Source organism: Eptatretus burgeri, chromosome 5 (assembly GCF_056783735.1).
Source record: "Eptatretus burgeri isolate ZD-2024b chromosome 5, Ebu_testis_v1, whole genome shotgun sequence".
Classification (NCBI taxonomy): domain Eukaryota; kingdom Metazoa; phylum Chordata; class Myxini; order Myxiniformes; family Myxinidae; genus Eptatretus; species Eptatretus burgeri.
In genome coordinates, this window is record NC_140965.1 from 102,003,417 (window position 1) to 102,018,580 (window position 15,164).

At 47.9% G+C, this 15,164-nt stretch overlaps 1 protein-coding gene across 1 annotated transcript in view; it reads right to left on the minus strand.

The window, feature by feature from the left end:
• Positions 1-3,451: 3,451 nt before the first annotated feature.
• LOC147027081 (proteasome subunit beta type-7-like) overlaps positions 3,452-15,164 on the minus strand; it is a 34,235-nt gene continuing 22,522 nt past the window's right edge. The window contains exons 7-8 of the mRNA XM_085883244.1: positions 6,167-6,318; positions 3,452-3,676 (exon numbers count right to left, since the gene is read on the minus strand). Of these exons, the coding sequence (XP_085739370.1) occupies positions 3,565-3,676; positions 6,167-6,318 (264 nt within the window). The 3' untranslated portion in view covers positions 3,452-3,564. The remainder of the gene's footprint in view (positions 3,677-6,166; positions 6,319-15,164) is intronic.

Here is a 15,164-nt window from a genome sequence, read left to right on the forward strand (position 1 = left end):
TGTGGCCGTTGGGGAAGAGATCCTCAGCCGCATTCCCCATTACGGGTTACAACGTACGGACTTCCAGATAGTGATGACTTACTGTATTCTCATAATTTCTCGATTTCTTATGCACATTTATAGATAAACACAATGCCCCAATCCAGTCGTCGTTTACGAGAGCAAAGGAACGGCCTGTAGTTGTTTGAAAGTTTGTTTTTTTGCACGTTTTGCCACGCACGTACGGGCACGCGAGAATGAAGGAACTGCCTGTGTGGTTGTTTCTGGCATGCGGTTTGAAAGTTTTTTTTTTTTAAGTTTTTTTTTTGCACATACGGCCACACACGTACGGGCATGCACTCGTTATGACAATATGGAGAAGATATTTAATAATTGGGTCAAAATGTGAAAGGGCTAAGTCACTGATTATAATAAATAGCCCTTATTAGCCCAACAAAAGCGGTCAAGCACATGACCATGGGTGTTTTCGGGGGGTTTTTCACCTTGGAGACGAGTTCTGGGAATGCCGTTGCTCATGGAAAAGCCAATTACATGGAAGCTCCCCATCCCTGTCAACTATTTTGATTGGCAGGGAAGACGATCAAGTGTTCAGGGCTTCTTTGGTAACTACAGAATGATAATGACTGATACATGATAACTACAGAATGACTGTGTTTATTTATTTATTTACCATTGAGCTTGTACGTCTATCCAGGGCATAACTTTACCATCCGAGCTTTTGTCATCAAATCTTCAACAAACCTTGGAGCTATCAGGCTAGCTGGCGTTGAGGTATGCACACACTCCTCGGAGCTGTGAAACCTGATTTTGAATCTTGGTGCAGCTATAAACTGTCACCCTGGTGTTTTGTAGGTAGGGTAAAGCACCGGTGTGCTGTACCTCAGATGGACGTTAAACGGGTGTCTCGTCTCCTGGCAATAGTTTGTGGACGTAAAACATCCCACGGTCTCCCTCCTGAAGAGTGCACAGCCGCTGCGGAGGAAGGGTTGTTGAGCTTGGTGTCCCATCCGCGAGATCAGCGTTTCTCAACCGGGGGCCCATGGCCCCCCAAGGGGGCCATGAGCGGACGCCGAAAAGCTGCGATTCAGAATGCAGAAGCTTGTAATGTACAATTAAGGTGACGAGTCTCCGGTCATAGTGTCAAAGTAAAAAGGGTAGATGAGTTTAACCACGATTTTAAAAGAGAAGGCGGAGCCCACAGAGCATTCATAGTAAACCAATGTTTACAAAAACGTTAGAATTTGGTTTTTTTCAATTTTTTTCTCAGATGTCGAAGGTTCGAAAATGGAATGACAGCTATGTCAAGTTTGGATTCACGAATGTCAGTCGAGATGGCGTGGACTGCGCACAATGTCTGCACTGCTCGGTCGTAATGTCAAATGCGTCACTACGTCCTTCCAAACTTTCAAACCATCGCGACAAGATGCATCCCGGAAGGAAGGAAGATAATATCGACGCTCTGTCTGCGAAACGATCACGATATGACCGTGAAGCGACACTTCCCAAATTTGGATTCCGGCCAGAAGAAAAACCTGCTCTTCAATCCAGCGACGAAGTGGCATACCGAATTGCGAAGTGCAAGAAACCGCACACTATTGCTGGGGACCTTATCAAGCCATGTACAGAGAAAATGGTGGAATTGATGATCGGACCAGAGGCGAAAAAGAAGATCCAGCAAGTTTCGCTCTCTAATGACACGATCCGACGACGGATTGACGACATGGCCGCTGATGTATGTCGTCAAGTTTGCTCCGAAATCAAACAAAGCACGCTCCAGGCTAGCCTTCAAGGAGACGAGTCGACCGACACCGCCCTGGAGAGCCAGTTGATCGCCTTCGCTCGCTATGAGAGAAAGGGAAAGATGAAGGAAGAGTTCTTGTTCTGCAATACCCTACCAACCACAACGACAGCGGCAGATATCAAAACGATTGTGGACTCTTTTTTTTTTGAAGCTAATGGACTTGGTTGGCAGAATTTAAAGCACATTTGTACTGATCGTGCCCCAGCGATGGTCGGCGTCAGAGGAGGGTTCGTCACGCTTGTGAAGAACAAATGGCCCCATGTGACGTCCTCCCACTGTTCGCAACACCGATACGCTCTTGCGTCAAAGACTCTTCCGCCTCGTTTGCTGGAAGTCATGGACATCGCGGTCAAAGTGATCAACTTTATTCGTGCGAAGGCCAAAAATTATCGGCTCTTCCAACTCCCCGCCAACGAAATGGGAGCGGAACATGTTGGACTTCTGTTCCACACCAAAGTCCACTGGCTATCAAGGGGGAAATGCCTCTATCGGCTGTATTAACTCCGGGTTGAGGTGGAAATCTTCCTGCGAGACAACGAAAACAACCTCCATGTCCACTTCGACAATGAAGAGTTCATCATGATGCTCGCCTACCTGGCCGATATATTCGGCCGACTCAACGAAATGAACCAGTCCTTGCAAGGCCGTGATGTGACAGTCAGTGACGTTCAAGACAAGCTTCCCGGACTGTCTGCTAGAATGGAAGTCTGGCAGCCACGAATCAAGGCCGGGTCCACAGCCTCGTTTCCTTTCTTGGGCGAGCACCTGCAGACGCAGAGGATTGAGCTTCCCGTCGGCATCAAAGATTGCATCACTAGACATCTTGACAATCTCTCCGCTGAGTTCAAATCGTATTTCGACGATGCACCGTTGGATGTTCCGTGGCACAAAGACCCGTTTAACGCCAAAATTGAACCTACTGAAGACGAAGCAGAGGAGCTGGCAGTGTTGAAGGTTTCAAAAGCAATGAAGCTGGTCTTCAGTAACAAAGAAGACCACTCCACCTTCTGGTTGTCTGTTCAGGATACGTATCCACTACTCAGCAAGAAGGCATCCGTAATGCTCATTCAATTCGCCACAACATATCTTTGCGAATCTGGATTTTCTGACCTTGCGACCATTAAAACGAAGTCCAGAAACCGTCTTGACGTTGGGAACGATATTCGCCTTGCTGTGTCCAAGACGGAGCCGGACATAAGAGGCCTCGTCAGACAAGCCCAACAGCAAGTGTCTCATTGATTGTATTGCTTAGAAAAATGTTTACTTTGATTTATCTTTTAAGACTGAGTAAATAAATTTCATAAAACAAAATCTGCATCTTTTATTGAAGGGCAGGGGACCACGAATGTTAAGCGACTCGGTAGGGGGGCCATGGGCCATCAAAGGTTGAGAAACGCTGCGCTAGATGTAAAAGATTCCACGACATCTTTCAAAAAAAGAGTAGGCCATTGTGTGCCGATACTCAGATTAAATTCGAAAACCTACCCTAATGATCAGCAGCACTGCACTAGGGGCACAACCATACCACAGTTAATGGTGCAACTAATAGGACTTTTGTAATTGAACCCTCGCCTTGTATGCATTTGCCAACGGTGTCCCGTTTGTACACGGTGGGAGAATGGACTGGGGGCGGAGGGCAAGATAAAAAGATTATTGTACTCATTTTTTATTCTTTCAAAAAAAACAACAGTAATGCATTGAACAATTTTTAGGTTCGATCATAAAACAGAGATGGAGGTAATGTGCATGACTGTCACTTCTCGCTATGATGTGTCCATGGTCTGCACAGTCTCTTCTAAAATGTCGAAAGAAATGGGCTTGATCTTTTCGGAGAGAATGGTCGCTGTGCCGGCTTTGTTGCGATAATTTCCCTTCCTGAGAGAAAAAACAAACAAACAAAAAACAAATGTTTTTTGTAGTGCACGAGCCTCCCTGCACACAAAACATCCCATTCATTACAAAAGCAAACGGTTTTTTCGATTGGAATTTCCCAGATAAGAGTCAAGTTTGTTGTACGAAGTCACAGATTTCTTTGTCACTTTGTTTTGTTTTGTTGGAATAGGAACACAAAGGTATGTGCACACGAGAGAGAGAACACACACACACACACACACACACACACACACACACACACACACACACACACACACACCACACTTAATTGCCTCCTGGAACATGACCGAAGGGAGGGAGATGATTTATTAAAAGACAAATGTGATCAGACGTGCATCCATCATTTGACGGCAGTCAAAGCGAACTGTCATGGAAGGGAGTCGACCTTTGTCCACACCACCAGGTTTTTATTATCCCCCGCCACGTGGCGCAAGGGGGATATTGTTATCACTCGGGTCGTCCGTCCGGCTGTCCGTCCGTCTGGCTGGGCGTCAACATTTGTAGCTGTGAGTGTGATAACTCATAAACTGTTCGCCATATCGATTTGAAATTTGGGTCACATGTACCACCTGAAAAGGAAGAACCCTATTGATTTTGGGCGTGGCCGGATCCAAGATGGCCGACTGGGGCGGTCCGTCCGTCCGGCTGGCTGGCCGGGCGTCAACATTTATAGCTGGTGTGCGATAACTCATAAACTGTTCGCCATATCAATTTGAAATTTGGGTCACACATGTACCAACTGAAAAGGAAGAACCCTATTGATTTTGGGCGTGGCCGGATCCAAGATGGCCGACTGGGGCGGTCGTCCAGCTGGCTGGCTGGGCGTCAACATTTATGGCATCAACATTTATAGCTGCGAGTGCGATAACTCATAAACTGTTCGCCATATCGATTTGAAATTTGGGTCACACATGTGCAATCTGAAAAGGAAGAACCCTATTGATTTTGGGCGTGGCCGGATCCAAGATGGCCGACTGGGGCGGCCATCTTGAGAAAAGTTTTTTGTAATAAATGGAAAACCGCTTATCTGATTTCAATTATTTTTCAATGGCGGGGGATTTCCCCATCTCTGATGGTATATTTTTTTTTACCTCCAACACCAAAGGTGGACGGAGGTAATGTTTTTACTCGTTTCTTTCCGTCTTTCTATGAGCACACTATCTCAAAAAGTTAAGGACAGATTCGGATGGAACTTGGTGGACAGGTTGGGTGTGTGACAAGGACGAATCGATTAGATTTTGGTAAAAACCCGGATACGATTTTTAAAAAAATCAATACTGGTTCTTCACTAATGGAGAGATCGGGCCAAAAACAATACATAGCATGATATTTCAGAGTTGTGGACGGGTTATGATAAAACTAGGTGAATGAGTTGGGTAGGTGACAAGAACAAGCCGATTAGATTTTGGTTAAGGTCTGAATGCAGATCCGGTCTATCGATGGGATACAAAACATAAACTGTTCAGCCGGGCGGAAGTATGTGCTCTACCGAGTGCCGTTCTAGTTTCCCCAAGTTTCAGCAAATTGAGTTTTGGGACCTTAACAGCTAATTCTTGAGGAATTGGTTTTGGACATGTGGAGTACCTGAGTGACCTGTTGTGCATCAAAATCAGACAAGTTGTCTGCATATATTCCAGCCAGGTGCGTTAGCTCGGTACATAGCTTAACTGCACTGCAATACTCACCCTCACACAGAAATATGACTCCAATTCTCATGGAGAAACATTTGGAAGATATAAATGACCCCATACTAGTACAAGCCAGGCTTGTTGATTAAAATGCTCACCTGGACTGGAGCTTCCACTGCCATTTGCCAATGTCGCCAAAACAGGTAAGATAGGAAAAGATTGGCGAATTGTATTTATTTATTCAAGTTTTGAAGAATATTACATCAAATTTAGCAAGATGAGTTTCATCCAAATTCAAACACTTGCTCTTCCCACTGTTTGAACACAACATCATTCTAATGTCAATCGAGGCAAGGCAGACTAATGCACCCTGTCAAAGTCATAACCCTTACCCAGGTGAGAGAGAGGGGGGATGGGGTACCTCATTTGAACAATCTATGGAATAATCTCAGACCCGGGAATGACATGCCAATACTTTTATGGGTGAGGAGAAGGGGTGGGGACCCTTCCAGGGTCTTCACCCATGAAGTCTGTGCATGTAACTGATACCAAGAAATGGAAACCATAATGCTTCTTTGGGTACAAACCACCACAGGATCTTTAAAGGGCTCCCTCCCATGCCATGAAAGCTAAACATGCATTGATGAAGTCTGGTTGGGTGGCAAATGTTTGTGAATTGATTGGAATTCCAGAAAGGAGAACGTACTTTAGCTTTTTGCAGACAAGATGCAATTACGGCACATTCAAAACAATTCCATAACAGCAGATCATCCTAACTTCATGTGTTCATTTACATGCCCCAAATACTATTTGCTGAAGCTCGGTGCGTACTCGGCATTCGTACCTGTCCCCCTTCTTGTTGGCTTCCTCGTAAGGTCTCAAGTAATCAATCTTGTCTCGAGTAATCACACAAATATCGATGTTGCTGCCAGAGCCCAGGTCATTGAAAATGCCGCTGGCAATCGCATCTCGCACCAGTGCCTTGGCTTCTTCTTCCTGCAATAGAACATCGGTCACCTCGGTTGACATGGACGCGAATCAAAGACGCACATACGCTGCATTATAAATCAACGAGACGATCAATCGTTCGCACGCTCACATGTCGACTAGTCGTTGTGAATTTTGGGGTGAAACTACAATGACAAATGTTTCACGTCATCCCTATTAGTAACATCACCGCCATATACTGGACATGGTTGTACCGTGCCTCTACTCCACATCTATTCATAAAAGTAGAATCGTCCGTCCACATGTCACACTTCATTGGAAAGAGTTCCTACTGTTCTATTATAATTTTAAAAAGCACTATTGGAAAGCTAATAATCGACTTTGTTGGAACATAAATGTGTGTTCATTTAATCTCCAAGATGCCCATTTTTAAAGCCATCTTTCCTCGATTGACGAAGACTCGAGCTTTAAGGTGGTGTTTCATGCGGTGGGAGAACAATAAAAATGGTACATATGGGAAGCTAATAATCAATTTACTTGGTTGGGAAGCTAATAATAAATTTACTTGGAACAAAAAGTATTGTCAGCTTCATCATAAAGATGCCCACCCTCTAAAAAGCCCCTCTTTCCAAGATTGAAGAGGAAGAAGCGAAAATGGGAGCTGAATGAAGCAGGTCCGATGGTTACATTTATTATTCTACGACAACAGGAACTCTTGGGGGTCTTAATCTTAGGGGTCTCAGCAGTCAAAAGGTTGAAAAGATACATTCCAATAGTACATAATTAGAAGTACAACTAATGTCAGGATGTAACTAACGTTCAAACAGTAAATAATTAAAAGACATAGTCTATTACTTTCACAGACGAACAGACAGACCGTGTTTTGCGCGCACGCACACACACCCAAAAGTATGTGGACATCCTCCCAATGAATGTAGGTAATTTGGTCACGGTAAAACGGTCACAAGGTAATTTGGTCACAGTAATTCGGTCACAAGGTAATTTGGTCACAAGGTAATTTGGTCACGGTATTATTATTATTATTATTTATTCACTGCATTTAAGGCCAGTAAGGCCCAAGAGCAGTAATAAACATTTTCATTTCATGGCCGGCGAATCTTGTTGGCATGACGTATTGACCAAGTTTGCTGACTACTATAATGGCATCGGAATTTAAAAGTTGAGAGAGACAGAATCGATTTCATTATAGTCGTCAGTAAACTTGGTCAATACGTCATGCCAACAAGATTCGCCAGCCATGAAATGAAAATGTTTATTACTGCTCTTGGGCCTTACTGGCCTTAAATGCAGTGAATAAATAATAATAATAATAATAATAATAATAATAATAATAATAATACCGTGACCAAATTACCTTGTAACCGAATTACCGTGACCAAATTACCTTGTGACCGTTTTACCATGACCAAATTACCGTGACCAAGTTTCCCGTGACCAAATTACCGCGCCCCCTCCTAATTAGTGGATTCGGCTACCTCACCCATTACTGACAGATGTACAAAAATCAAGCACACAGCCATGCAATCTCCATAGACAAACATTGGCAGGAGAATGGGCCGTACTGAAGAGCTCAGGGACTTTCAACGTGGCACCGTCATAGGATGCCACCTTTCCAACAAGTCAGTTCATCAAATTTATGCCCTACAGAGCTGCCCCGGTTAATTGTAAATGCTGTTATTGTGAAGTGAAAATGTCTAGGAGCAACAAAAGCTCAGCCGTTAAGTGGTCGGCCACACAAGCTCACAGAACGGGACCACCAAGTGCTGAAGCACGTAGCGCTGAAAAAAATCATGTCGTCGGTTGCAACATTCACAACTGAGTTCCAAGCGGAAACAACATCAGCACAAACACTGTTCGTCGAGAGTTTCATGAAATGGGTTTCCATGGCCGAGCAGCAACACACAAGCCTAAGATCACCAAGCTCAATGCCAAGCGTCAGCTGGAGTGGTGTAAAGCTCAAGGCCATTGGATGATGAATCACGCTTCACCACCTAGCAGTCCGACGGACTCATCTCGGTTTAGCAGATGCCAGGAGAATGCTACCTGCCCAAATGCATCGTGCCAAAGTTTGGTGGAGGAGGAATAATGGTCTGGGGGTGTTGTTCATGGTTTGGGCTAGGCCCCCTAGTTCAAATGAAGGAAAATCAATGCTGCAGCATACAATGACATTCCAGATGATTCTGTGCTTCCAACTTTGTGGCAACAGTTTGGGGAAGGCCCTTTCCTGTCTCAGCATGACAATGTGAGGTCCATACAGAAATGGTTTGTCTAGATCGGTATGGAAGAACTTGACTGGCCTGCACAGAGCCCTGACCTCAACCCCATCAAACACCTTTGGGATGAATTGGAATACCGACTGTGAGCCAGACCTAATCGCCCAACATCAGTGCCTGACCTCAAGAATACTCTTGTAGCTGAATGGAAGCAAATCCCCACAGCACTTCCAACATCTTGTGGAAAACCTTCCCAGAAGAGTTGAAGCTGTTGTAGCAGCAAAGGGGAGACCAACTCCATATTAATGCCCATGATGGAATGACATGTTGGACGAGCAGGTGTCCACAACCTTTTGGCCATGTAATGTGTGTGCGAATATATATATATATATATATATATATATATATATATATATATATATATATATATATATATATATATATATATATATATATACATATATATATATATACATATATTTATATATATATATATATAGTTATGGCTGTGGAAATTCGCAATACACCATTAAGGGTCCTTAGATCAGTTATGACGCTAAGTTTATGTGGAGATAGTTCCCCACCGTCATTTAGAGGGAATTTCCGTGTTCACAGGGCTGTGATCCTTTGAGATAGCCGTTTTTCTTTTCTCTATCATTATTTTGGACCAATCATCCCCCAACAACCAAATCGCCACCACCCACAACGCCCCCAAACCCCCAACACCTTCGCCTTTCTCCCTCCTCTACCATCAACAACGCTACCCCACAAACATGGCATCGCCTTCGTCCACTCCGACAACGCCGAAGTCGCGCTATCTAAAGCGGCCGTTGGTGATTTCTACCACGTCCGATCCGTCAAACGCCGAAGTCGCGCTGTCTAAGGGCCGTTTGGTGATTTCTACCACGTCCGCTCCGCCGACGAAGCCGCGCCGAGAGGCAAAAGCCTCGGTGACACACACACACACACACACACACACACACACACACACACACACACACACACACACACACACACACACCGGCTGGTCAGGCGGGACGAAGTCGCGCGGGCGGACGGAGCTTGGATGCATTACACGCATCGGTTCCGCCGGACGAAGCCCCAGCGAAACACACATACACACATTGACTGGTCGGGGGGGGGACGAAGCCGTGTGGCGGACGGACTCGGTGCATTACCACCATCAGCTCGGCGGGATGAAGCTGAGCTGACAGGTCGAGGCTTTGGTGATTCCTACCACGTCGGCTTTGCTGGGGTCAGGGGTCACGCTGACAGGGCGAGGCCCTGATGATTTCAACCAGGTACGCTTGGCCAGAGGTTGGAGGTCAAAGGTCAGGGGTCGGATTTTTCCACTCCCCCGGCCTATATAAGAGCGAGCACAACGGAGCTCGAGGCAGTCTGGAGGGGTCGGAGAACAGGACGGTGCTCGAAGCAGTGAGGCGGGGAAAGGCAGACGGGGGCTGGTCGAGGGAGAGGAAGGACGAACAGGACGGAGCTCGGGTCAGAGTTGAGGGGCGAGAAGAGCGAGAGTTGGCAAACGGAGCAGGGACGCGGAGGGGCTCAGTGGGGACCACCGCCGGAAAAGGGGCGACGTGGAGGCCAGAGCCAAGGAGAGTTGCCAGAGCCAGTGTGGTCCAGAGTGTTCGGAAAGAGCGTCAACTCGCTGAAGGGAGCGTCAGCCATTCCCCTCTCCCATACCGAGCTTTGCGCTGAGAGAGCGCTGGTAACCCCTGTCTCGCCAAGCGAGCATCGACGTGCTGAGGGAGCATCAGCAATTTCCTCCCCCTTACCGGGCATCAACAATTCCCCCCCCCATACTGAGCATCCGCGCTGAGAGAGCGCCGGTAACCCCGTCCGTTCCCAACCGTGGTGCCTGCTGTGTAGCGCGAGCCTGCGCGTCCGGGTGGAGAACGCCGGAGATAGCTCACCAACCAAGCCGGGTGCCCGAGGACAGGTGAGGGCGCGGGTAGGACCCTTCGGTCTCGTGGGCCTGGCCGTTCATCCAGGCTCCACGTACATTTGGTCCACGGACCTGTTTGCCACCCTTGTCTTTGGGGGTGGTTTTTCTTTGCTTTTTGTGTAAATGCATGTGGTGGCGCCGTCTTATGAGTAGAATTGTCTAAGTGTGCGTGTGAAATAAAGACACTTTATTCGTGGTAAATTCTTCATTTACTTGCTTGACTGTACATACGTGCATGATTCGCTGTATGACTGTAAATACGTGCTTGCGAAATAAATGTGCTTGTTGAACTATTGCCCGTTTCGTTGCGTCCTCTTCCCTTGTTTGAAAGTGCCATCTTGCATCACGGAAGGAATTGGTAGACGGGTGTAAGCACCCAGTAAATAGAATCACATCCGTCGAGGTCGGTGATAACACCGCTCGGTTATCCCTGAAGCATGGAACGGACCGCTTAAGCGGTTCGTGTCCTAGGCCGGCCTGCCGCGAGGTACGATCGCCCGGTTAACTACTCGCGCAGGTACTTAGGTAGGTCGAATTTGGCGAACAACCCTATCCTGCCTGGGTGGCCAATTGGCACGATTGTGGTGAGATCGAAAGACCCACCCGTGACTAGCTCCCGGCGTTGTTCCGGGAGGGTCACGACAGAATTGTCCGTTCCGATGGACGATGCGGTCGAGATTCGAGTGACGTGGCCGATCGCACGCCGGGCGGACCAGAATTCGTAACATTGGTGTTCAGGAGTGTGGGATTCGAATCCACCCCGGTCTCCAACTAAATTTACGGGAGTCGGACCAGGGGTGTGCGAAGCAACCCCCTGTTCCCTCCAAATTACGAGTGAGTCAAATTAATTCCTTCCGAGAAATAAGATGGAGTTTCAAGGTGAACGGGTGCCGGGGGTATTAGGAATGTGTAATAATGTAGGATCCATGGCCCTGGATGGTTCTTTTTATAATTTTAATCAATGGGGGAGCTCAACCCCATATTCTGAGCACGGACTTTGCCGGAAAACGGAGTCACATAATGGCGGCACAATCGCACCTCAGCGCAGCACAGAGCGGGCGGCTATTTTTAGCGCAATGAACGGCACGACACGAGGCGAGTGCTTTCAGACACCGTTTCAAACGACGTGATCATGGCAGGCGAGGCAGGCGGACACTGGCGGGCTTCGGAAACAATTGGAGGAAGAATGGAGGGCCGAGCTCGAAAAGAAAAAAATGGAAACACGATTTGGAATTAAAACAACTAAAGGAAGAAGTAAGATTAGGCAATCAGATAAGGGAGAGCATGGAACTGAAGATAAAAAGAGGAGAGGAACATCTGGAGCAAAGGGAAGAAGAATGGTTGGAAAAGTCAAGACAGTTCGAAGAACTAAAGGGAAAAGTGAGGAAAATAGAGTTGAGTATCCATAAGTGGGAACAAGGGACGAGCGAGCTAAGAGAGAGAATGGAGGAGGAGCGAATTGGTAACTCCTGGGATAAAAAGCACATGGAAAAAGAATGGAAAAAAAAGTTGGAAAAAAAATGCGAACACGATTTGGAAGTAAAGCAACTAGAAGAGAAGGTAAAAAGAGAACAGGAATATCAGGAACAACAAGGGGAAAAAAGCAAAGTTGGAGTATGCGGAGATGAGAAAGAAAAGGGATGAAATGAGTGAGAAAAGGGATGAAAGGAGTAAGGAGAAGAGAGACAGAGAGAGGAAAAATGGAAAAAATTATGAGATAATGAAACACGAAGCCAAAGAGAGGGAATTACAAAAGGTGTTGAGGATGTTGCGGAGAGAAAGAACGGAAACAGAGAATGAAACGATAAGGAACGACACTGTACAGATCAAACAGCTGGAAGCGAAGGCCAGATTACAGAATGAGGAACAAGAAAAACAGTGGAGTGAAAAACAAAAAGAAGAACGAATGAGAGAGGAGAAGGAAATAGCGAGATTACAGAAGGAAGAACGAGAGGAACAGTGGAATAGAAAACAAAAAGAACATGAATTTGAGGTTGACCAATTGAAAGAAAATGCGAGGCTGGAGTGCGAGGAGATAGACAAAGAACAACGAACGAAACAGGAAAAAGAACTAAGCCAGTTGAAAGAAACGATGAGATTGGAGAGGGAAGAACGAGAGGAACAGTGGGAGAGAAAACAAAAACTGTACAAGTTTGAAATTAACCAACTCGAAGAGAAAGCAGAATTGGCGTCCACGGAGATTGAAAAACTCCGGAAAGAGAACGAACAACTCAAAAAGTTCCGAGAGGAGGAACGACTCAAAAGGAGCCAGGAAGTAGAACAACGCAATAAGGTGGGACGTGTGATATCACCAAAAGGAGCAATGTTGGTGGTGCAGGACTTGATTGACACCACTCGTCGGATGAAGGAACAATTGGGACCAACCCTAATAAAGGAGACACAAATAAAAATGGAGAAGAGGGAAGCAACAGAGACAAAGAAGGAAGTAGAAGTATTGCCAGAGATACGGGAGATAGACCGAGTCGAGAATGAATTAAATAAAACGAAGGAGGAAACAGAGACGAGGATCCAGGAAGAAACTAATAGACACGAAGAGACAATAGAAATAAAATGTATAGAGACGCGGGAGATAGAAAAAATAGGAGACTGCACGATAGATGGGGTAAAGGACGAACGCGCACGCACGCACGCACGCACGCACGCACGCACACACACACACACACACACACACGTAGCGAGGCTTAATGGGGGTGAGCTGGCAGACTGTTTGGTGACCCGGTGCAAGCAGCTGGATAGCCTCCTTCGGGAACGGAGGGAGACTATTCTCGCTTGACGCTGATCGCGACCAGGTGAGTTCGGTCGTGCCAAGCGAGGTAAAGGGGGCGAGTGCTGCGGACAGGTGCACGTGCAGCTTGGGGGGTATGGAGGCCCCGGGAACCCTTGGGGGGGGGACACGATTCCCCAGTGTGATTGTCCCGGTGTGTGTGGTGAAAGGTGTGGGTGCAAGAGCGTGTGTGAGAGCGACCCCGGGTGAGAGTGAAACGGTCTGTGTGGATGCAGCACCGTGTGTGAGTGAAACACCGCATGTGAGTGCCCCCGCGTGTGCGAGTGGTATGGTGTGTGTGAAGGAAACGGCACGAGTGAGTGAGCGGCCGAGTGTGAGAGGGACAGCGTGTGTGAGGTCGCTGTATGTAAGGGAGATGACGGTGGGCATGAGCGAACATGCAGCCGCGTGTCCCGGTGTGAGTGTAATGTTGTGGTGTGTGAGCGTCGTAACACGCAGGTGTGGGTGGAGTGGAGGTGACGACGGCGACAGATGGACAAAGGCCGAGTAGCGGCCGTAGCTGTATTGGGGACCACGCCGGGTTTGCCCAGCGGCGACCGCGAGGTCCGTGCTGTGCAACACACGAAGCCGCCACGTGCTCGGCTGCGGGAGTGAAACCCGGTCCGTAAACGCCAGTGGTGGATGTTGCCGATCCCGTGGACGGACAAAAGCTCGGCTGGGAGACGGATTTGGACCGGACAGGTTCTCCACACGAGCGTGTGTAAAGCTCCGATAAGCAGAGCACATGTGTTCGTGTGGGGAACCCCTTGAAACGCGAGGCTTGTTTTGAATGCGCAGGGTGACGTCATGGCTGAACGTAGGGTTGGAATCCAGCAGGAGGGGAGACCCCTGCCAGATGGTACCGGCTGAGAAGGGACGAGGTGCACGAACAGCTGCCATGACGTCACGCCAAAGGTGCGCGGCTGTGAATTGCCGCACTGGTGCGCAGGTTGCGAGTTGCCGCGCTGGTGCTGTGCAATGAAAAAAAAAAGTTGAGCAAAGCAAGCCTCGGTTCAGGTAAACAGGATTCCCAGGCAGGAGGTAAGAAACCCCCCTGCCAGGGCACAGGATGGGTTAGTTTAGTTAGATCGGCTTCATGGGGCAGGTGTAAGTCCTCATGGGGCCCTTGGAATGGATTAGTTAGAGGGATTTTAGGTCAGATTTCGGAGGGAAATGGAAAATGATTATTTGGAGACAGAGACAGACTGTGAGTGTGTAGAGGGAATGTAGCTTAGCTACGTAGTGTTAAAAGGAACGTGCTGTATTTTAAGGGACGACGAGGGAGCACGAGGTAGTTAGGGGATAAGCAAGCAGGATGGCAGTGATCAGCGATGGAGTGAAATGAAATGGAAAATGTACTTGATGAATGAGTGAGGCCAGCGAGCCCGAGTGTATGGAGCGAATGTGGTATGCATGGTGCGATGAGTGATTGGGGGGGGGGAGGAGTGACTTCCGCCCAAGGGACCCCGGGGTCAGTGTAATGTGAGTTAGTGGGTTAGTCAAATTGACAAAATGGAGGTCGTTTTGTTGTTGGTGGAAAAGTAGGCTCGATACCCGCTTGGAGGGGTGCAGGAGCCCTGTTGACGGGCTGGGAGCGTGGCTACGAAAGGTGAGTATCACTGAGTGGGTACCCCAGGCACCGGGCTTGTCGGCCGCGGTAGGCCAAGGGCCCATGGGGGGCCGGGATAGTGTAGTGGGCACGGGTTCGCCCGCATGATGCGGGGGCCCGGGGCACCATATGCCGCGTGGGCAGTGCGTGGGCACGGGTGACCCTCGGAAAGGGGCCCGGGGCGCAAGCCTGCCACGTGAGCGTTGAGGGGAGTTGCCAGAGAGGGCACTCCCCAGTTTAGGGAGCTGGTTGGCTCGGGGACAGTGTAGTGCCCGGGGGTGCCATTGTTGGAGAATCGGCAGAGGG